General features: G+C 40.0%; 1 protein-coding gene across 1 annotated transcript; it reads right to left on the bottom strand.

Annotated features, from left to right (window-relative positions):
* Positions 1-534: 534 nt before the first annotated feature.
* Positions 535-22,911, bottom strand: noc2l (NOC2-like nucleolar associated transcriptional repressor). Its single transcript, XM_008413339.3, has 18 exons — positions 22,612-22,911; positions 22,149-22,268; positions 21,475-21,658; positions 21,159-21,393; positions 20,293-20,383; positions 20,117-20,195; positions 19,910-20,020; positions 19,722-19,835; positions 19,406-19,594; positions 18,413-18,552; positions 16,673-16,784; positions 14,110-14,223; positions 12,610-12,711; positions 12,176-12,319; positions 6,517-6,630; positions 6,174-6,309; positions 4,562-4,645; positions 535-863 (listed from the first exon to the last, which is right to left on the bottom strand). Exons 1-18 carry the CDS (start codon positions 22,629-22,631, stop codon positions 733-735), a joined length of 2,220 nt encoding a protein of 739 aa, XP_008411561.1. The 5' UTR covers positions 22,632-22,911; the 3' UTR covers positions 535-732.
* Positions 22,912-23,204: the final 293 nt, after the last annotated feature.

Below are 23,204 nucleotides of genomic sequence, written 5' to 3'. Positions count from 1 at the left end.
ATCTACTGCAGAGGAAACGTGACAGGCTGTTGTTTAATTAAATCAGTTTTGTGGCTTTTAAAACAAATCCACACTGCAGCGCTAGATTCCTGCAATATCACAATCAGTTCAGCTGTGAATCTGTGGAAAATGTGCAGGAAAGCCCAGATAGAAAAGCTGGTTCAAAAAAAAAAAAAAAAAAATACAAAAACGTGGAAATGCTGCGTCTGGGCATATGAATACACACAGGCGGAGGAGACAGTGGTCCGGGCAGGGGGGCGTGGGGGGTTGGGGTGGGAGAGGCAGGAGTTGGCACAGAAACAGAACAGCCTGTGTTGCAGCTTCACCACCTGGGCAGAGTCTTGGCACCGCATCAGACGGCGCCCTGCCGTCCTGGCAACTCAGCGCCGCCGCGGGGCCCGACGCCCGCCTCTCCACGCCCTTCCTCTGGCCCGGCTCAAAGCTGCCACAAAATAGCTCCCTCTCTCAAAGCCTGAGGGGAACTGCAGGTGAGCACATGTGCAGAGGATTTACTTCCATCCATCACACACCACAACCGATTCAATCTTTTAATAATAATAATTAAAAACAAAAGGACACAAGGCACCACAATCTGGGGGTTCCTGAACATTTTCTGGGTCAATAAACTTGCATTATGATCTTATTTGTTCTGTACACATGGAGCGATACAAAATGTAAAAGTGGAAAGTCCAAAAACACGCAGTGAGCCTGAAAGTCAACGAACTCGGAGGCTCAGTCTTCGTCAGACAGCTGCAGGTCTTCGACCACGTCTTCCTCTCCCTCCGCCAGTTTAATCAGAGCAGCAGAGGAGAGCGGCTGGGGAGCCGTGGAGGCTTCTTCATCCTCCTCATCGTCGTCATTGGCTGGAATATAAATTGAGACATGTCCTTTAAAATCTCAGCCCTGATACATAAAACCATCAATAACAGAAGACAGGAGCTACATGGTGCGACTTTTTATTGTTCAGTATTGCATTAAACATTTTAACTCCCTTTATAAACTGTATTTTATTATTTTAATGTAAGGGTTGCCTGACCATTTCTCATCTCTGACTTAATCTATACAAGTTAATACTGTCATTTCTTTTTATTATTCTGTATTTTTATTTCATTAATCTGACTTTAACAAAAATAAGACTAAATGATGTTTTCTCTTTTCCCAAATTCATGTTCTTCACTACTCTGATGATAATTTTGCACATTTTCTTCTGGTTTTGACCCACTGGATGAAACTAATCTGAAGATCAGATGGAGATAACCTCAGTAATGAATATTCAGGAAACAAACTAACCAATCAGCCTCCAGGTTCCTCTAATAACCACATTGTCTTAGCAGAGTTTTGATGTTTTTGGTTCTTTTGTAACCTCCCCAATGAGCAACTAAGGGACTCTTAAGAGTAATTTTGGTAGAGCGACACTCATCAGAGGCTCATTGTTTCATTATTTGTGGTTAGTGGCTTTTACTGTGGTTTCCCAGAGTCCCAAAACCTTAAAAACAACCTTCTAACCCCTTCAAACAGTTACTTTGTTTGTGACCTTTTTGTGAATTTTCTATACATCAGAGCATGAGGCGCCACTTTTTGATGAGCTTCATGTTGTCAGACGGGTTTAAGTTGTTTCAATAGATTTAACAGTAATTATCTTCAGGCGGTGGTGAGTGAAATTCAAAACTCACTGTCCAAAAATGATGATTAACAACTATATTTAATAAAAGAAAACATTTATATTTCCACGTATGTTCAGGTTGATTTGAACCGCGTTGTTCCCCTCAAACATCATCCTCATTTGTAAACCACAATTAGCGTTTTCTCAACTTTTATCAGAAAACATGCAAGTAAACAGATGAAAACTGAATAAATCTGTCCTTCACGCTTATGTTTAATGCATAATGGCATGAATAAAATCTTAAATTACACATAGAATTATTTTTGATTAAATGCAACAATATCCATGAGAATACAACAACATTCTAGTAATGTTTTTAACAAACTAAGATTCCTAGTTTTCCTAATTAAAAGGATTCAGGGATCACAAACTGATCCGTTTAGAACAGGGATGTCAAAGTCAAATACACAGAGGGCCAAAAAACAAATTTGCTACAAGCCGAGGGCCGGACTGGTTTAATGTTTATTAAAACATATTGAAATGATTGCACATAGCCTATTGAACCAAGACCTAACAGAGTGTATATTATTTAACGATTAAATGAATAAAGCAATATTTTGTTATGGCTCTGTCCGTAACTTCAAGGGAAAACATTTTTCAAGAGGCAAACAGCAACAAATTTAATTGTTTTTAAAAACAAAATATGTTTCTTAATATCAAGATAAATGCATAAATCAAAGTACATGCATTATAAACTGAAAATGCATTAGTGTGCTGCTCTATGATCCTACCGATCACTGCTTTCAAATAGTAAAGTAAAAAAATAAATCAAATCAGTTGTATTCTTTCTCATGGCTCTTATCTGCAATTTTACCTGAAACCATTCAACTGAAAAATAAATACAATAAAATAAAATAAAATACAAAAATATATGGCACACAGACAAAACAAAACTTCATTCAAAGAAAAATCACGTCTTGTAGAAACAAATGTAAAAATGTAACTGAAACTTATAAACTGAAAATACGTTACTGCTCTGTGATGCTCACTTGTCTGAGGCTGAGCCTGATACTTGGAGGTGTCTCATCTTTTGTACAAGTTCATCAATGTTCGGGGTGAGGCTCTGAGCTGATGAATAATGAAGCCGTTTGGGCGCGCTGTAGTCACTTCGCGGGCTACCGTTGCATTATGGGAAATGTAGTGTTTGCGGGCAAAACACGAGCGGGCGGCTCTGGCTTGCGGGCCGGTTCTCATAGTAATTAAATATCATTCAGGGGGCCATAGATAATTGATTTGCGGGCCGGATGTGGCCCGCGGGCCTTGACTTTGACATATGTGGTTTAGAATAATGCAGCACAGATTTGTCACAATCTAAGGTGATCCTAGTTGTAGAAAAAGCTGTGATGAGGATCTTTATTAGTCGACTGTCATCCCTAATCGGGTAATGAAACAACTGCTTCCAGTCTTACTTCAAAATAAAAGCATGTTTCAAAACCCTACTCTCCACATCAATGCTGGAAAACAGCATTTAACCCTTACTTCACCTGACTGACATTTTGGCGGCAGCTAATCAGATCTTTAGGAGGGAGATTTCACTTTGCGAAAAAAGAAAATAAAATTGCATCTGCAGATCTTGTTGGACAACAAACAAAAACTGGCAACTAGCTCACAGAAACTATTATGTTCATAACAGCAGTAAATGAAACTGTGAGACACTGCTGCGTCATTTCATTTCTGAGACTTTCTCCCACTAATGTATATCAAAGCTATGGCTGCAGTGGCTCACAAATGCTTTGCTAAATAGCCTGCTAGTATTGACACACCAATTAGCCACACGCTCATTCCCTTTAATCTATTACTTTAGCAAGTTAGCATTTTCCTAGAATTCCAGTTCTAATTGGTTAGAGTGTAAATGAGGTTAACAGCAGCTCTTTAACTTGTAAAGATGAAGTGTTGGAAGCTTCTTAAATAGCTTTAATAGCAATACAAAGCAGAGAAATAGATTTATTCTACTTGACTTTTTCCTTAAAATCTTATTCAGTTTTAATGCTGAAAATGAAGCTCAGATTTACTTCTTATTTCATATAATTTCTGTATTTGATACATTTAAAAGACACATTTTCTTAAACTGTAAGGGCTGCCTCACAAGGCCTGTATCCTAATCAGTATTTAAGATGCAAGTTCCAGAGAATGAATTAAATGATTAAACATCTTGAATTCTTGCTGAATTATTACATTTGTATTAATGTGTACTTAAGTAAATTTATCTTAATTTGTGTTTAGTTTATTTCTAAAGATCAAACCCTCCTTGTGAAGAAGAATTGAAAAATAAACTCATGTTTCATTGCAGCATAATCCCAAACCTAGAGAGTGACCTTTAATTTAATTTCCATACATTAGTTCAATTGGGAAAAGAGTAATTTGCTAACAAATCTTGTTTTGTAGGTGGACGATGTCGGAACTGTTTCTGTTCTACTGTCACAAATCTGATTGTGTGCAATTTGTTCAAGTGTACTGAGAATTAGAAACCAAAAAACACTCCATGTAAAGACCCTCATGCCCACTGTTAGGCATGGTGGAGGATCAGTGATGCTGTGGGCCTGTTTCTCCTCCAAATGCCCGGGAATCATCTTTAGAGATCTCAGTGAGGTTTTTAAATACCAGAAGAACCTAAATAAAGATCTGGTAGAGTCATCATGGAGTTTTCCAGTGAAATATTGATGCTAAATTGGCCAAATCAACAGAGAAAAGTCTCAGTTGTGGATAAAGCGTCGTCTTGATGGGTTAAATGGGAAGTAGTAGGAAATAGTACAGTCAGTCGAAGGACCAGTAACTGTGCACATTTGCCTAAAACGAACAAAAACTGTTATTTTACACATTTATACTTAAAAGCTTAAAAAAATTACTAAAATTACCAAATAGAACCTTTAGTTTTTCAACAATTATACTATAACTGACCTGAGTCTTCCTCCTCCGACCCTTCCTCGTTGCTCCCGTCTGACAGGTCCTCATCTTCGTCCGATTCTTGGTTGCTCTTTTTACCTACGAGGAAATAAGAGGCAGAGGGAAAAAAAAAACATCAAAGTGCGCTGATTTTTGTCTCGCGTTTCTTCCCTCAGATGCTCCTAAAGCTTGCACCGCTGACGTCTGAGGACTTTGGAGACGCGGATATGTGGGCCAGGTATCAGAGGCAGCTGGAAGTGTCTATTTCCTCCTGAGATGGAGCTGAGAGTCGATTACAGGCGCCGCTGCCGCTGCTGCACAAACACCCATGACAGTTTACTACCGGCAATTTCAGACATCTCCTGCTCACGGCCTAAATATAGCAAATGAAGATAGCAGACAGGTTCCAGAGCTACAATCAGGACGGCAGTGTGTGTGTGTGTGTGTGTGTGAAGTTTGGAGTTCTTCTGAACTTGTCCTCAGAGGAGATTGTGTGTGTAGGTGTGTGTGTGTGTGTGTGTGTGGGTTGTCTTGCCAAAGGGACAGAGCGGGGTCCACGGGCTTTGAAGTTGGAGACGTGATGAGAGGCTGACGGCGTGATGGAGAGAGAAGCAGCGCTGCTTCCTCTGCGTGGAGCTCCACACACACACACACACACACGCACACACTCACACACACGTAGAGAGATAAACAACGTCTACTGAAGCATCAGGTAGCGCTCTGCTCCCGTCTGAATTAGAGACAACAAACGTGCGCTCACTCTTTGAGGCTCACACGCCGCACGCAGATTTCCGCAGCGTTGCCTCAGAGCTTTGCCCCCAGATGACCTGGATGACTTATAACCGCCACTGAATCATCAGTCCTCGCTCCTCTCCCTCCCCCCGCCCCACCGCTTCTCGCCAGACCCGGCCTGGTCGACGGAGTGGCGACCATGCGTTCAGAGGGAGCCGCCACCTCTGGCTGTTCCAGCAGGCTGCTTTGAATTAGAGCCCCCTCCCTGCTGGGATGCAAGCCTGTACTTCCTGTTTGGGGGGAATTTCAGCTCATGCGTGTGCGTGTGTGTGTGAGCTCGCCAGCAGCGGCCCATCCGTTTGTGGGGGCTCTCCCTACAATGAAGTCCAGATGCATTTCAGAAAAAAAGGAAAAAAAAAGGAAAAAAAAAAGGAAAATTAAACCCTGCCACAGCCTCCTCCTTTCCTCCAGAGGGATTTTTCTGCTTGGAGCGCGTCCGAGCGCTATGCTAGGCTGTGGGAGAGAGGCTCCAGCTGCATGTGACCCGCCGACGACCCCGTGTGCTCAGATCGTACGGGGAGTTAAAAGGATGAGCCGGCTCCTGGTGGAGGGGCAGCGAACCAAAGCGTCTGATAAAGCAGGGGTTTTAATTTCCACAGGAACAGCCTGGGAGGACGTGCTTAGTAAACGGCGACACACGTGATCCGGACCATGGAACCCAATCTCAAGGCAGAGCAATCAGAGGCAGCCGTCAACAACCTTTTAACTTTGCTTCCCAGTCCTGGTGTGACAAAACACTGCCCCCTAGAGGCCGAGATCGGTACTCCACCCCAGTCAGAGCAAGACGTCGTAAGACTCGGACTGCATGGTGTTTTCAAAGTGGGACTTTTCTTACTTTTGATTTTCAGTCCTGTGTCGCTGTCGTCCGAGTCGCTGTCGGACTGGAACAGACCCTTGAATTCCTCCTTGTCCTCCGCCTTCCTCTCTTGGATCTTCCTGCGTTTGATCTCCGGCAGGTCTAGATCCTCCATCTTTTACAAGACAACACATAAAAGACGGCAGTGTTAACGATGATATTGCTTCCAGTAAAGAGGCTCCGCCATTCAGCGTGACTGGTTTATGATTAATGCACAAGAGCAATTGTTGTGGGTAACAGTGAGGTTGGTAGCAGAGACGAGCCAGAAGCCATTCATGATGACTGAGGCTGATGTGGGCGGGGCTTTTAACAGGATAATTACCCTCTCTTTGCCAGAGATCTCCAGCTGGATCTCCTTCTCCCTCAGCTTCTTCCACTGGCTGTAGTATCTGGTGAGGGGAGGCCCCTCCTGCTGGGTCTGCTTCTCCCAGGCCGCCTGACACAGAGCACACACACGGCGGACATATTGAGGCGTGGACGGGCACCAACGGAGGAAAAACTACGCACAGCCTCGCAGAAACTTTCTAAAGCTGTCAGCAGGTTCACTTAAGCCCTGAAATCCTCTTAAAAATAGATCGCCTTGAACTTTTTTGCATTTGTTCCCGCTTGAGTTTGATTCTTTGTAGAACTACTTTTCTCTTAAGTTACAGCTAATTTTTTGTATTTTTTTTTCTGCCAAGATTTGTTGCTCTAGCATCCTGCACATACTATGCTGTCAAAATAAGAATTGTTATTTTTCCACCACATCTGATATTTTACATGGAGGCCAGAGTAGATTGCTTCTAGTTTCTTCTGCATGTTCTTCTAGATCATGGATTTGAAGCCTTTAACATCCCATAATATATTTTCCCCCTCAGTCCGGTCGAATAAATCTTATTTAGAGCAGCAAATGACACAGGAAAAATGATATCTTATCATTTTCCATGTATATTTACTGTGGAGAAATTTATTTTTAAATAACTATTTTATTTCTGCTTTCAGGTTCTAAAATATTTGAGAAAAACTTTTTCATAGATTGTTTTTTTTAAACATAATCTACCCAATCAGCACAGTTTTAAATCCGAGGACAATAACAATAGATCTAAAAAAAATATTACTGGTACTAGTAGTGTCATTTTGTTAAGAAAACATGAAAACATACTTATTTTATAAAAAAAAACCCTGAAAATCTTAAAACCTGTTATTCAGTTCAGCCATGTTTTGGATAATGGGACAAAACATTAATGAACATCATCATATAAATACATCAGATTATCGAAAAGTAGCCAATTTTATTCTCAGCTGAGATCGGAGACATTTCTATTTTCAAAACACGAGTTGCTTCTTAGTTCATGGTTTGTGCAAAACTGTCATTTCACAGCACTGTCACATCGCTCCTCCCTAAATCCATCCTACTTACTAATGAGACTTTTAAAGACAGTTGAATACAGGATCTCATTTAGTCGTATCAGAGTAAAGGTGAGCAATATGGACTTTTATCGCAGTATTTTGTGGTACTATTGAAACAATGGGAAAAGTGATAAGAACTATTTATTACTTATTTTTTAGGTAACTGTATGGATGTAACAGCATGACAGCAATCGTAGCCCCACAAATACTGCTACTAAAAATCATTAATTGGAATTTTTTGTGACAAAATAAGAAACTTATCACAATAAATGATAAAGATACGGTAAATCCCAACCCATATGGGGTAAAGCGAGTAAAAAATAAAAATGCATCCAGTTGTTTATATTTGTATAAAACTTGGAAAAACATTTTTCATTCACTTTCCTCTCAACAATTACAGTGTACTTTGTGTTAATGGTGGCAAGTGGTGTGAATACATTTGCGAGGCACGGTCTGAGTTTTAAAAGCATCTTCACACCCCAGCAGAAACAGAAGACCGACTGCAGGGGGATGAAAGGAGAGATCTTCTCCATCTCTTAAAGGTCTGCGTGGATGATATTGATTAGAACCAATCACATTATCCGACCGACAAACCCAATAGAGCGAGCAGACTGCAGTTTGGTTCAGCCGTAACACATTTACCACAATCTATGGCTATTAAACATGAGAGACACTGACCTGCACTGGGTTTTCATACACAAACTAAACTATTTTCACAAAGTCCAGAGAGAACCCTGGATGGAAGCAGGGCATAATTAATTAGGCTCGCTCTCAGTTTGGGTGACATGTTGGTAAGCAGGGGGCCTGGCGCCCAGAGGGGGGCTGTGGCCTTTTCCACGGCGGCGGCAGCAGGGCTGTCCCCTCTCCTCCGCCTGTAGTGACACTTCCACTGCTGCCATAATGCCGGGGAGTCCACGCCATCGCGACAGCCTCCGCTGAGCTGAGATCCGAGGCGACAGGCGCTGGCACGGAGCCGTCCTGGTGCACGTACACACGCGCACGCACGCACGCACGCACGCTTCCCCACAAAGCCATCAGCAAGGAACATCCTCTCTTTGTTGCAATTCTCCTAAATATCAATGTGGCATCAACTCGAAGCCAAGTCACATAAAAACATTTGTGTATGAATTGATTTGTATTATAAAGCCATAAAATGCACACAAACCAACTGATGCTCATTAATGCAGCCGTGCTGCTACCTTAAAAGCCTTTAAGAGTTTTGAAATAACCGCAGGATGATTTCTCAGTTTAAAAAGCAAAACTTTCCTCCATTAGCAGCCGCGCTGCTCCTGCACCTCCTTCCTAAACTACAGCACCACCCAGAGGAAAAATCTCACTTAACCATCTGTCCAAACCGGTTTAGACAATTGTTATATTCTAGTTATACAAAACGGATTTAAATGCATCATTTTAGAGGACTTTAGTTTTATCAGTAACTACTACTACTAGATTTTGTTGCAAATTAAAGCCTTTCACCTGCCGATTGTGTTTTTATAAAAAAATTAATAAAAAATTGTGTGTGGAAATCTGCTGAAATATGAACACCTCCATTAAAGTAAAACCACAGAGCTACCGATGCAGGTCGTATACGGCCAACAGCTCAGAGCTTTAACACAACAAACATGGTACGGAGATAATGAGGGACACTGATCAGACCATTAGATCTGCAGCAGCATTTCAACACACAGTAATGTAAGGCTCTGATGTGCGTCAGTCTGAGCGCCGTTTGAACCTCAAAAATAACATGTGTCATAAATCAGTAGTTAGTTCAAAGTCCGTTAAATGTGACAAATGGTTAAACCGAGGTGGCGAGCGGCTGATGAGAGATGATCTACTGAGGCGCGCCGCAGCAGAATATGATGAAATTACAAAGCATGATTTTTATCAGAAGATCAAACCAAAAATCGCAAAACTCATTTCAAATCCAGATTAATAAAAACTTGAGCTGTAAAAGTGACTAGCATCACTCTGCATATGTACCCATCTGAGTTTTACAAGACATGAAGAACTGAGGCTTCGTCTGCCCGAAACAAATGGCATTCAGTCATTTACACATCAGTCACTTTGGCTCAGACGTTCCTCACACTACAGACACGACTGTAAGAATGACACCAATGACAGGACATCACAACAGCTTTCTAGCAATCTATAACAATTAAAAGCCTCAAAGAAGGTCAAGTGTGAAAAAAGTGCACACCCTGAGGTTCCTGGGGTACAAGTTAATTTGAGAAAAATAAAACTTGTACCACTGACTGCCTGTGCATTTAGAGATTATTTTAAGATTCTTTTATTTGTTTTTAAAAGTTTACATGAACTTGACCCATTTTACTTATCTGAACTCTCCAGCTGAGGTCAGCTCTGTACTGCACTTTGTCACAGCTATTGTTTTAAAGTGAAGTAGGAGTAGTAGTATTTGAAGTTAGCATCCATTTCAGAGGTCAACGTTTACAACATTAAATATTTCTTACAATAATTCCTCATATAAACACTGTGCAGCCTCACAGATACACTGTATTTAGTTAAGCCAGAGGAGGGACCCTCAGCTGCTTCCTCCTAATTTAACGGCTCACGTTTTGGAAGCTGGCTGGTTGTTACTGATGATTTCAGATAAAAACAATGAGGAAAACTGTAAAATGGAGGCGGGCTAATCAATCGGACGGCAAATAAGTTGCGTCAATCTTATTGATTTCTTTTTATTATTGACTTTGGTTGAGCAAACACAGAAAATAACAAGGAGGCGTGTCTGTGCTCAGTTCACACATTAAAGGGGCGGCCTGTAGGACCTTACAGTCGCATTTCAATGCAACAATGCAGGGCGTCCAGGCAGCGTCTGTGTGCTGCTCAACTGGACGTGTGTAATCAATCAGGTGGAGTTTAGTGAGCAGTGAGCTGCTTGGCGGGACGTCTCAGAGCAGAAATATCTGTGATCATGAAACGTCTCCACCACCTAGAGAGTCATAGAAGGAAAAACGAGCTGTTCTAAAAATACTTTTTGACCCACAAAAAACACAAAAATTTTGATCCAGAAAAACAACAACGAGGGAAACAATAATCTAGGAAGATCCGCCACCGACTGACCTGATTTAAAAAAATTGAAATTTTCATCAACAGAAAACAAACCATGTTGCTAAATTTTTATTATTAAGAGGCATAATCTTTAAACAGATTAACAGACACCAAACTAACCTACTGCAAGGGCTGCCTGCTCCTGGAAACATTTATTCTGATTAATATTGATTGAATTATTATTAAAAACTGATTAGTAAGAGAGAATGGAAAACAATTTGTTTGCTCACATGATAAATTCTCAGCGATATCTTTTTTAACCTTCCCTTAAAATGACTGATATTTAAATGTATATCATAAACAAACAAAGAAAACGGTCTTATGAAAATTAAGTGCAAACTTGAAAAGAAAATTGTTTACAAACTAAGTTTTATGTATACACTAAAACAAGCCTCTTAATCTTAACCACAACTAAACAAATGTGTTTACAGTTTAGTGCAGCTACTGAAAGATCCTATTAATGCATCTCCATCCCGACTTATTTCACAAAATACAACAACTTGATGCACAAAAGTTCACAATATGAAAGACGTAAAAGTCAGGAGACAGTAAAAAAATAAAACCATACTAGTAGAGTGGCATATTAGAAGCTAATGTTAGTCATCTGAATGTGATTTGTTAAAATTATTTAGATTTGAAGAAGCAGTTGACCATTAGCTAACATTAGCATGTTAGCTAGTGATAGGCTGTTTGCTAAGAATAAGGACTGCTATTGACACAACAGCAAAACTAGTAATGCTTGTTTGGCACTAAAATAATTTAAAAGATCACATTCAGATGGTCTGTCTGTGGATGCTTTAGCATTTTTCTAACTCAGTTTTTGTTTCTGCTACTTTGCTTTATCAAAAACTTCTTACATTTCTGCTACTATGTGGGCTACTCTTCAGCTGATTTTTTATTTTGCGTTCATCCTACGTGCTCCTACCATATGTGGTTTTTGTAAGAGTTTGGAGCCACAATTGACTTTGGACAACGAATCAGAATCCTAAAAGCCACAGTTGTTTGTGACCTTTAGAGGAAACAACATGACTTGCTGGTATTTTCATGAAAATAAATTTTTCCTACTTGAGCCTGATTTTTTGGTTTGAAAGACGATGCTGACTTCACACATCCAAAAATATATTCAAAGCACATTATGCTCAATTGAACGTGATATTTATAAATTATTGGGACTGAACTGGTCAAATTTCTTTCCTAAAATGCCTCACAACAAAAGCAGAGGGTGACTGAGACATCAAACAAAATATGTCATTGAATCAATGGTAGATATTCTTCTGAATGTGATGCAACCTCAGATAACATTTTATTTTCTACATGAATATGAAAATTGATAAGACAGTTTTAATATCAACTTTCTAAAACATGTTGCACAAAAATGTTTTAGCATTTTCTATCTTAATTGTGTACCTGTAGCTTGTCTACCTTAGTTTAAAATTTTAAGCTCCACAAAACTTTAACTACTCCGGTCCAAAATACAATTTTAAGAAACTAAATCCTCTTCCTCCTACACCTCCTGCTGTACTCACCACGGCGGCAGAATCAGCCACTCCGAAGGCGGCCTTCTGTCTCCGTCCTGTGATATAGCTGCTGTTTTCCTGTATCTTCTCCAACAGCTGCCGCATCGGCTTGGAGTAATTGGCCACTTTGCATTCCTTCAGGAAAGCTTTCAGCTGCAGGGACATGGACGAGATGCATGAGGGAGGAAAAAAAAAACATGGAACCAGCAGAAGAGATGATCCTGTCTACTGATGAGCTGCATTCAGGCAGAAAGTTTGTCATTGTTTCCCCTGAGGGAAGCAGATTTAGCCTTCGTGAATCTTACATACAGAACATAAACCGCTGTTGCGTTCTGCATCACTGCTTCTATGCTAAACTGAATGTGTTTAATTGTTGCCCTGTGGATTAGCGAGGTATAACTGTGCAGATAAATATCGGTAAATGGGTTTCAGATCTTGATTACCTGAACAATGGTGGGCAGGGCGAGCTCAGGGAAGCCAATAGAGTAGGCCTGAGTGTGAAAGTATTCAAGCATCAAGTCGTACAGCTGGTCAATCAGCCCATCCTGAAATTACAGAGGAAAAGATATTTTATTTGTGCGTAAAATTCAAAGTCTCAATGGCTTTGCAAGGGTTTTTCATAATTTACCTAGCAGCTTCTCTTAATGCAAATGAACAAAGGTTGCAGTCAATCGGTTTTTTCATTTAATTTCAAGCCTTTTACAAAACAAATCACATCTAGCAGTTCATAATATGCCATTATTGGCATACTGGTGTATAGATGATTAGCATTAGTGTGTATGCTAGTAAAACCATAGTGATAGTGAATATGTGTGATTATTCTTCAGCAGTTTTCTGCAACATTTTTAGACTCTGCCAATCAATGTGCTTTAACCATACACTGACTAATCTAACATTTCTGCTACTTTTAACTTCTGAACAAATGTTTCTTTGTCAGCTCAGCTCCTTCATCTGCTTACAATATTTAAGAACAACAGTAAATGTTCTACTTATTATGACCTACATATAAAAGTAATTTGTTTTAGTATGACATGACATTAAGCTGGTAATACTAAGATTTTTTAACCAGACAATCTAATGTGACTGCTGCCCAGACATTTAATTTGTTTGAAGCCATAGATTGAGACATTATAGTAATAAATTCATTGATTGCTATTGAGAGCAAAAAGCTACAAAATTATCAAACGATAACACCTAAACATAAATCAATTTTCTTTACATGGATTTTTCATTAGGAATCAGCAGTCATGTCTTCTAGTTTCACATGCTAGAGACTTCTGCTTTTGCTATTAAAAAGGAAAGCCACAGATTTTTCTACAAACCTCATACAAAAAATACAGAAGAACAGGAAACAACCTGAATTAAAACAAGGACACTCACTTTCAAAAGCAGCAACTATCCAATGCTGTAAATTAGTATTACTTAATCACAGCATAAGGCTGAAAAGATTAACAAAAACATTAATATGCGAGATTATTTAGGTTACTCATTTTATACATTTGTGTTTATTATCATTTCCTCAAAACCCAAAGATTTTAGAAGATCCGCATACAATGTGTAATACAAATAAATCATTATTAGTCTTGTCTTGGAAATACAATAAAAGAAATGCCTTCCAGCCTGCGTGATCTAATGCGTTCTAAAGTTTTAGGCAGATCATTTCGGTTTGTTGCGAGTTTATGTGGCGGCAGCTAAGGTGACAGCAGTACAAACAGTCCTTGCGAGCGGAGAGCGCGGGGGATAATCTCAGAGAGCCGTGCCGCAATCCTCTTTGCTGCCGCGCTCAGCTTGGCAACCCGAGGACGGTTTTAGAGCCCTGACGAGGGGCTGTCAGCGCTGCCCTCAATCCCCTCCTGAACACACCCCGGGCTGTGTGAACTACTCCTCTGATCAGCTGTTTCTTCTCAGAAGCGACCAGAAATAAACGCCCTCTCTCCTCTTACCTTGTAGGCCTTCTCCATTAGGTTGACTTTGTTCAGCTTGAGGATCACTGCAAAGTTGATCGGTTTCTTGCTCATTCGACCCGGTTTCTTGTTGAAATCAACTTGCTGGATGATCTAAATACAGGAGGCATGATTACAAAACACATCTGCAGAGAGAAGAATGATGCCAGCACCAAGAGCAAACGACAATTTTGCTTCACAAGTTCATTTTATGTTTTAAATAGTTGATTCAGACTATGAATGAGAAGATTAGAGACACGTTCTAACTCATAACATTATCCAATCAAGAATTCCAGAGTAAGTTCACGCAAATTTCATCCAATGGTTTACAACTGCCTTAAATCTGTCAGCATTACACTGATAATCTACTTTACTATAATGTAATGCAGGGACAAAACAATAGATGTGTCAATTATTTAATTACTAAATGACAAACTTTCCAATAGGTAGTTTTAACGTGTCAAACAGAAAACTGATAAAACTCTATTCAGTCACCAACCACGCTTTAAGAAAGTCCATGTGTCTAAACGGCAATGCAACTGTAAAGTACGGATGTTTCCCAAGATGAGGAGGCTTAAAATGAAGTTCAAGTATATTTTTCACTTTATACCGAGTAGTACGCTCTGTTCTCAAACAACTACAAGAGTCTGAATGCAGAGTGAATTGTGTGTTTGGGTTGCAGTGTCACATCAGACCCTAGTGATCGCATGCCGACGTCTTAAAACGATTATGTGCAACTATGCAAATTCAAACATCATTAGGTTATTTACATATCTATATTATTTATCTAGTTTTCTCTTAAAAAAATAAATGGTTAATTATAATCGATATACTTTCAGTGATAATATCGCAATTAAAATTCTCCCGAAGAATTTTAATTCTTCAAGGCGTAAATTATCCCCATTTATGCCTTAATGCATGAATAGGGATAATCTTGTAATTCATTCACTTTTCTGTTGGATTTAAACCTACAATGCTAGTCTAAGAACCTGCAACACAGATTTCTCCTTGATGTGTTCTAGTCTTCAAAAAACATGAAGACTATTATTTATTATTCGTAGCTCAAACACATCAAAGAAAACTAGAAATCAGTGTCAACTTGGAAAAGGCTGATTGGTGAGTTTCGAATATTGCTGTATTGGTATGAAAAGAAAAGACGGAAAGTATAATCTATAAACTTTTTGAGTCCATCAGTGTGTGACACACACCAAACGCATTTCATTAGCTGTGTGTGGACTGCTATAACAATAACCAGGCGACATGGGTTACTCAAAAGCGCCGGTGCTGCAGAGGCGACGCTTTTTTTCTTAGTTTGCGAAAGTACATTGAAGCTAACGTGTGGGCTATTCGTCTACGAGCTTTAGCTTCCACATCTGCCCACAGTGTGCAAGTGAATTTCTGTTTTTTGAGAAACAAGCTATTTCTGACTCCCAGTAAGAGAACGTATGTGTGTGTGTGTGGTCGTTAATACTCTCTGCGTGCGCAGCAGTGCAACGCTCCTGGCCGGTGCAGTCTGTACAAACATAGGATGTGGTGGCGGTCTGCGGGGGAGCCAGGGGGAAGTGGGAAGGCATGGGCCAACCCTGGTGCGATTCTACACACACACACATCTACAGAAGCAGGAAGCTCCAAATCATACACCCCCCTCGGAGATACGAGAACACACACAGGCACAGGGGCACGGGAGGAAAAGTGGGGGGGGGGGGTTTCTTGTGCTGCTCTAATTAAAACTGCAGCAGCACACCTCAGCCTGCCTTTAACAAGAAGGGAACAGTGAGGGAGGAAAAAGAAAAAAACAAAAAGCAAAAAAAAAACAAAAAAAACACAGGAAGTAGTGTGCGTCACAAATAAACACAGCTTGCTGCGGGGGGTTAGGAGGGGCCTTTGAGAGTGCGTTGGAGGGGGGAATTGGACCATAGGCAAAGAGGATGTGGTCTGCACAGCGCGTTAGGACCAGAGTGTGAACCACAACCGTGCCTCTGTCGCTTCGGTCAAACTGCTGGATGCACACAAACACGCATACGTAGAGCCAGCAGTGACCACTCCCTGGTGGGCCGAGCCTGTTGTTGTCGCCAGCGTGCTGCTCCCATCCAGAAAAACCGCAACAAAGACTCACTGTGTGTGCAAACACTTTGCAAACTTTCAGACGCAAGGCGAACCAGCGCATGTGAGCACGTGATTAACACCTGACCCAGAGAAAAAAAGCGGTTGGTTGGTGACCCCCGATTGGTCTGATAACAAAAGGTGCCTCGAGCGCAGCGCTGCTCCTCGACATGTTTCCTCCTGAGCTCCTTCGGTTGTAGCCGTTGAGACCAAGATGCACTTCACATGTCACTGATGTTTTTTCCACAGCCAACCACCGACGGAACATTTCATCACATCTACTTTTTCACTGTTTCCACTTGAGACAGAGACAAGCGACACACTATTGTTGGTTCAAGATCATTTGCACCCTCTGAGGTGCTCGCACTGGGTTCTGATGGTGAAAACCTGATTTCACTGTGCTGGAAACAGACTTTCACTCTGAGGTTTGGGTGGTGACTCCTGGGTTTGGGGGGCTTACCTCGAGAAGAAAAGGCAGAACAGGCACAAAAGTGTTGGTGCTGCTAGAAAGCAAGGTAAGTGCTCTGCAGCAGTGCATCCTCAGAGGGTAATATCTGGACGTCGGCACCAGTCTGAAAGCAGAAAAAGCGGTCAGTGTCGCCACCTGCTGTTGGAAAAATGTGCAACAACAGGATGGATTCACCAGAATACTTAAATAATCAATAACTGATTTAGACATTTGGGTTGTAGTCCCTGAATTCGGAGAGCTCAAACATAAAACAAACAACTTCAATCTGCCTCATATCCATTTTTATCCAATTTCAAAGGATCTGAGGCCCCCTGGGGAAGTCAAAACTTTGATGTTACTAGTTTGCTAGTGCCGATATTTTTCTTAAATCAGAAAAGTTTAAAAGTTAAAATATTTACATACATCCATGAGTTAATGGCTCTGGGCATTTTGCATTCTAAATCTGATTTCTTCTTTATTCTCCTTTTTGGAAGTCTAAAATTTTGATTTACTATTTGTCACTGAATTTACTCTCCATCAGAAAAACTAAAATTAAGTAGAACAAACGTGAATCTCAAGGTTTTTAAATCAGATCCAAGTTTAAGTAAGGACTACAAAGTTAGCTGGTCTAGTTAGTTTACTTAAATGTTTACAACACAATAAAAAAAGAAATAACTATATCCAGCAATGCATGCAAGCAATGTATTTTATTGAATTGAAGTCCTCTCACTTCTGATTTTTTTATGTCTTTTGTCTGTGTATTGATGCTGTGCAACATGCACAGAGTCCACACAAATATTTTTATTGCCTTCTGCTAGAGACCACTACAGGAAATAAGCAGAAAGGACGCCGCCTGAGGCAATACATTCTAATGACGAACTTTAACCATGAAAAATGGAAATGACTTGCTGGCAAACGCCACCTGGTGTTGAAAAGTGAAACTTCAGATGAGGGATGTTGTAAAATTGTTTTAGTTTGTAATTCTGGAAAAACTTGCTTTTAATTAAAGGATATTTAACTAAAGGATATATAACTTTAAAAAAACAACAATGCTTGGTGTTTTTATTAGGCATAGTTTTCATAACAGCAACCACTTTATTCCAGTGTTTTCCAGACTTAGATAACCAGTGAGGCATGCTTTAATTCACACTGAATCAAAATCTTTTGAAATGTTTTAAGTTACAAGAAAACAAACTCTAATAAACCCTACTAACCAAGTATGGTTTATTTTAGTTGCCCGTGTTCTTACAGGGTTGTTCTTTGTAAAAACTATGTATTATATTGTCTTATCAAAAATTTTATGTGGCAAAACCTGTGCGGAACCACTAACTCAGAATGTGTCAAAGTGCTTTGTGTGTATACTAAGTTCTCACTTAGTTTTGAAAAATTTACCATTTTTCACAAATTTTATCTCTAAAATGATCAAATGTCTTCACAGAGTATTCTGAAGCTCTTCAGAATATTAATGGTAAACTTATAAAATATTGATATTATGAGAGATGATTAAAGAATTAACATTTTGTAGGCTAGCTTCGTAAAATATTTTTTCAAAATGTTGTCCTATGACAACAGGTTAAAAACGGACCATTACTCAGAACAATTACAATATTCTGAAAGTAAAATTATTCATACAAAGTGACATAAGGATAGAGCAGTTAACAATTCTCTGTATAGTAAACATTACAAGTACAGTGATTCCTTTGATTATAATTTCTTGGACGACCCAACACGTACTCAAAGCTGAATACTCACTTGATGGTGCCAAGTATGACTTGGCAGAGAGGGTAGATGAGCGGCTGGAGAACGTCACTGGGATACAAGGTGCTGAGGACCCGACACCACAGATACAGACAGTGAATAAACTGCCAGTTATACACCGCCTGATAGGTCTCCTAAAGAATATATATAAATGAATAAATACAACCAATGCCACACCAGTTCACAGAAAAGATTTGTGCTCTTTTGTTGTTACTGTATTTGCTGTTGGATAAATTTATTCTTAGAGATGCACTAAGAAAAGGGCTGGCTGTAATGCTGTTTGTTTGGTTTTTACTTGCCTGTCAGAAACTAAAAATCAGATAATTCCCCAATCAGTGAATGCAATACTTAAAGACTACACTGACAACAATCTTCGCTGTGGAAGGCATCACTGAGTGCTGGAGAATTACGTTTAGAAGATCAAAAGGTCTAACAAGATATTTAAAAGAAAACTATTTTGTATACAGGCCTGTAGGTTGTTCATTCAGTCAACTATCTTAAAATATGAAGATAAACAGGGCAACTGGATGATGGTAGGGGAAGCGCAAAGGAACATATTTAGTGTTCACAACTCTAATTAGTAATAAAAGATGATGAAAACAGTTTTGAGCTTTATTCATTGTATTTTTCTCCTGATCAACTCCTTTTTGCTTCCTTGTCACATAAGATTTCAGATAAAACCTGTTTTAATATCACTTAAATGTTTTAAAACGATATTTTATCAACAAAACCTGGTCTGGTAGGAAAATATAAACAGCCACACATGTCTTTTACAATATATTTAGCAAAATACGGTTAGAAATATACTGTATCTTATAATATTTGTAGAAACAAGCAAACAGATAAAGCTGCACCTCTAAGATAGCAACAATTACAAAAACATAAACTGAAAATGATCAGGAACGGTTAATCGTAGTGTGACGTCTTTCACAAATGTTTCAAATAAAACTTTATTTCTTTGAGAAAGTGGGGCTTGAACCAACCAACCTTCTTCTTCGTGGTCATGGCGTTCCTGAGGTGAATGGCCAGCTGTCGGATGTAGATGAAGGCCTGCTGATAGGAGGCGTGAGTGTCCAAGGCGTACATCTCTGTCAAAGTTCTTTGCATGAAGTTAATCATGGGGAGCGCATTGGGAGATGTGAACTTGCAGTTTTGCACATAGGAAATGTACATTTGCTGCAAAGAGGAAGAAAACTAACATGAGAAGACGTTTCTGCAGAAAACGACCTGAAACTCAATCCTGGCAAGATGGGAAATGTGGATTTATTGGTATAACAAAGTTTGAGCCAACTTCTGTGGTTACCTTTAAAATTATATTAAGATACGCCTCCTGTTTGTGTCTGCAGATCTTGTTGAGGGCCAGAAAGGAAAGAACCCGACCCGTTTCCTCCCCTGTGCTCCACTGCTTTAGAAGTTGCTGTTGACCAAACGCAACGGGTTAAAAACTGACCATGCACTCTTTACTGCAACGAATCCGAGTCAAAGCTCAACCTTCAACAGATGCCGACACTGTTTGGGCAGACACAGGTAATACGGTACGAGCTGGTTGACGTGCTTCAGGACAGCAGTGATGACGGTGGTTTCTGTCAGGCAGGATAATAGCTGCAGACGGAAGAGTGGGAAAGAAAACCAACGATTAGCGGGATGATGTGAAACGTATTCTCTGTTTTACTCTTAATTCAATCACATCAGCCAAACCTGAACTACTCCACCCAGATACATCTTGATGTCATTCAGATTCCTCTGCCATCTTGGACTAGATGAAGGAAGCACCAATCTGAAAACAAAACAGGAATCAATCCAGGAATCGAAGCAGCCTTTGTAAAGCTAAACAATAAGAAGAGAGATCTGCAGATGTTTGGGTAACTTTATACTTGTTCTGATCTTTGTTGGGCTTGACGTTGAGCAGCTTCTGCAGCGCCAGGTGAATCTCTCTGATGCAGAGCAGGATCAACGCATTGAACACTGCAGGGATGAAAGAAGGAAATGTCAGATATTTGCATGGACTGAAGCGTGTCAAACTTAGCATTATTTTATGTCAGCAAAACAAAATGTAAGTTGTCTAATTTCATAGCACTTTCCTAGACATCCCAACCACTCAAAGCCCTTCACACGAGAGCCACATTCACCCAATTCCACTTGCTAACCTGCACACATTCAGATGCCGAGTCGCAGATCAGTAGGCAACTTGGGATCAACATGTGACAGGGGAAAACTGGAATCAAACTCACAACTGTCCAACTGCAAGTCAAATCACAACGCTGTATGTTCCTTATTCATGTGTTTGTTATGCTAAAGGAAACTGCATCCATTAACACCTGCACGCACGAGGGTAGTTTGTCAGTATTATTCCTAAAGATGGTGTTATAACATGTGATCAGGCTATGGTCCGTTCTTTTCTTGAATTTGTAAAGTGTAAGCAAAGATAAAGTCACTCCTGTTGGATTCTGAACATCACCTTTAACGAGTTTGATCATACCAAGAAAGTCGGCGTGAGCGATACTTTTTTGCCTCAGAGCTGCATGGAATCCCAGTGGTGCAAGTTGTCACCACTCTCTAGAAAAACAGCCATCTTTTAAAATGTTACTGTTCGTAATTTTCTAATATGATAATATAAGAAGCCACAACAAATTATGCAGAACAGGAATGCTGTGAACAGAAACCAACATGGTTTAATATGTGGAGATAAAATCCCTCTGTTGTTACAAGCACAGGCTGCATTTGTTAGGCGACAACCTACCTGAACTGTCAGCCACCTTGTAGCGACACTGACCGACTCCTTCCCCCTTCGTCGTGGCAACGGCAGCCTTAAAGGCCTGTGTGACCTCTCTGAAGAGGCGAGGACTGGGATCTTTCCTCAAAGCAGCTCTCCACTCTTCAATCATTTTGTCTGTGACTTTGATGGACTCCGCTGCCTTTTTGGTCTTCTTCGAAGCTGTGTCTTCTTCCTCGTCATCCTCCTCAGAGATAGCTTCCTACATGGAAAACATGAAAGTCTCAGCATCTTACATTTCACATGATTCTTACAAATACGTACAAACCACAGGCCGGCTTACCTCCAGTTCAGCCGGTAGTTTGTGGCACTTATTTCCATCCTCCTCCTCTTCGGAGCTGTCCGTGTCATCAAAATTGAGCAGTGATTGGTCGTTTTCCTCCAGAAACTTGTAGAACTCCGGGTCTTTGTTCTTTAACCGAGACAGCTGCTCCTTATGCTCAGAAGCTTTACCCTTCTTTTCATTTCTACATGATACAGAAACAGAGCTACATTGGAGAGGTTTGTTCATATCAATGATGTGCAGCACCTTGAGAAAGTATTGATATCCCTTGGACCTTTTTACATTTTGTCATAATACATTATTGTGGTGTCATCTGACCAAAGCATCTTCTGTGTTGTCTATGATTGCAGCCAGCTGCTAATGTAACTTCTACAGCTTTTGTTTGAAAATGGCTAAAAGTTGTCCTATGAATATATTCTTATTCTGTTTATCAATTACTTAACTCCTGAAGACACCAGGGTTGGATTTTATGTAGTAATATCAGAGTAAAGCGGGTCGTAAATGAAGTCTGCAAATGTAGTTATAAGACGTTTGCAGAATTCATTTGTAATCATTTTAAAACCATTATTACTTTTCTTTCTACACAACAGTGCACATGGATACATTGTATCCATGTGGACTGTCACATGGATACAATAAAACAGACTAATATTTGTGTTTAGAACAATACTCACATCGGAGGCTCTGCTTTCTTCTTTTTCTTCTGTTTTGGAGTCTCTTCTTCAAATTCATCTTCGTCTGGAGAATCGAATCCTGAGACCAGGAATTCGTCCACACTGAGGTCTTCTAATTTCCTGTAGTAGATTAAAGTTATTAAACTAAAGTCAGAAACTCTCACACGTGCGTGAACAAGACGTGCAGTGTAAAGCAACAAGAAATATGTTAGGAAGTTTGAATGTCTATTTGATAATTAGCCCAAAGTATGTGCTAAAACTGTCGTAAAGTACATCAGATATAGTGTGCTAGCATGCCCGTCCTAAGCTAACAGCGTGGATGGCTAAAATAGAATCAAACTGCATTAAACTCGTTCTAATAAACTTCCCAGTGATGTAAAACTGTTTAACCTTTAAAGTACAACCGGAGCCGAAAGATGAACAGTTTAATTTACGAGTCACAATAAATAAACCTCTAACAAACCTTTTCTGTTTCGCTGCCATGCTGGATTAAAAAAACGTGACGCCGGTGTGACGCAGAACTGCAGTACCCATAATCCTCCTGTGCTCAGGGAATGGAAGCGCTCCCTAACATTGAGCCGCTGGATGAATTGGATAGAAGTGGGCACGAAGCGGAGCTGAGTGACTGAAAGGATGTTAAAAGCATTTTCGGTTGTGGGAGGGGAATTATTCCGACCTGGATGTGGTGCAACCTTTACACTATCTGCCAAAACAAACAATGGGCTTCCCTATTTTTTATTGTATTGAAATCTATCTGATATTAGGCAAATAAAAATAATAATAAAATAATAATAATAAAAAAAATATATAATAATAATAATAATAGTTCCCCAAGTCAGTCTACAGACTGATTGGGGAAGCAGTTAACAGTCGATAGAGGAGACATGCTATACATGGAACTGCCAGAAATTAATTGGATAATTTGAGAAAATACCAACAAATATATAGTGGTGTTTGACCCACTGCTGCCTTAATGGCTACGCTAATTAATTCACTTTGTTCAGGACTTAACACATTTTTTCATATCTTGTCAACCAAACAACTCTGTTGTGAAAT

This window comes from Poecilia reticulata, chromosome 7 (assembly GCF_904066995.2).
Source record: "Poecilia reticulata chromosome 7, P_reticulata-male-v2, whole genome shotgun sequence".
NCBI classification, from domain to species: Eukaryota; Metazoa; Chordata; class Actinopteri; order Cyprinodontiformes; family Poeciliidae; genus Poecilia; species Poecilia reticulata.
This window is presented reverse-complemented; position numbering and strand designations above follow the sequence as displayed.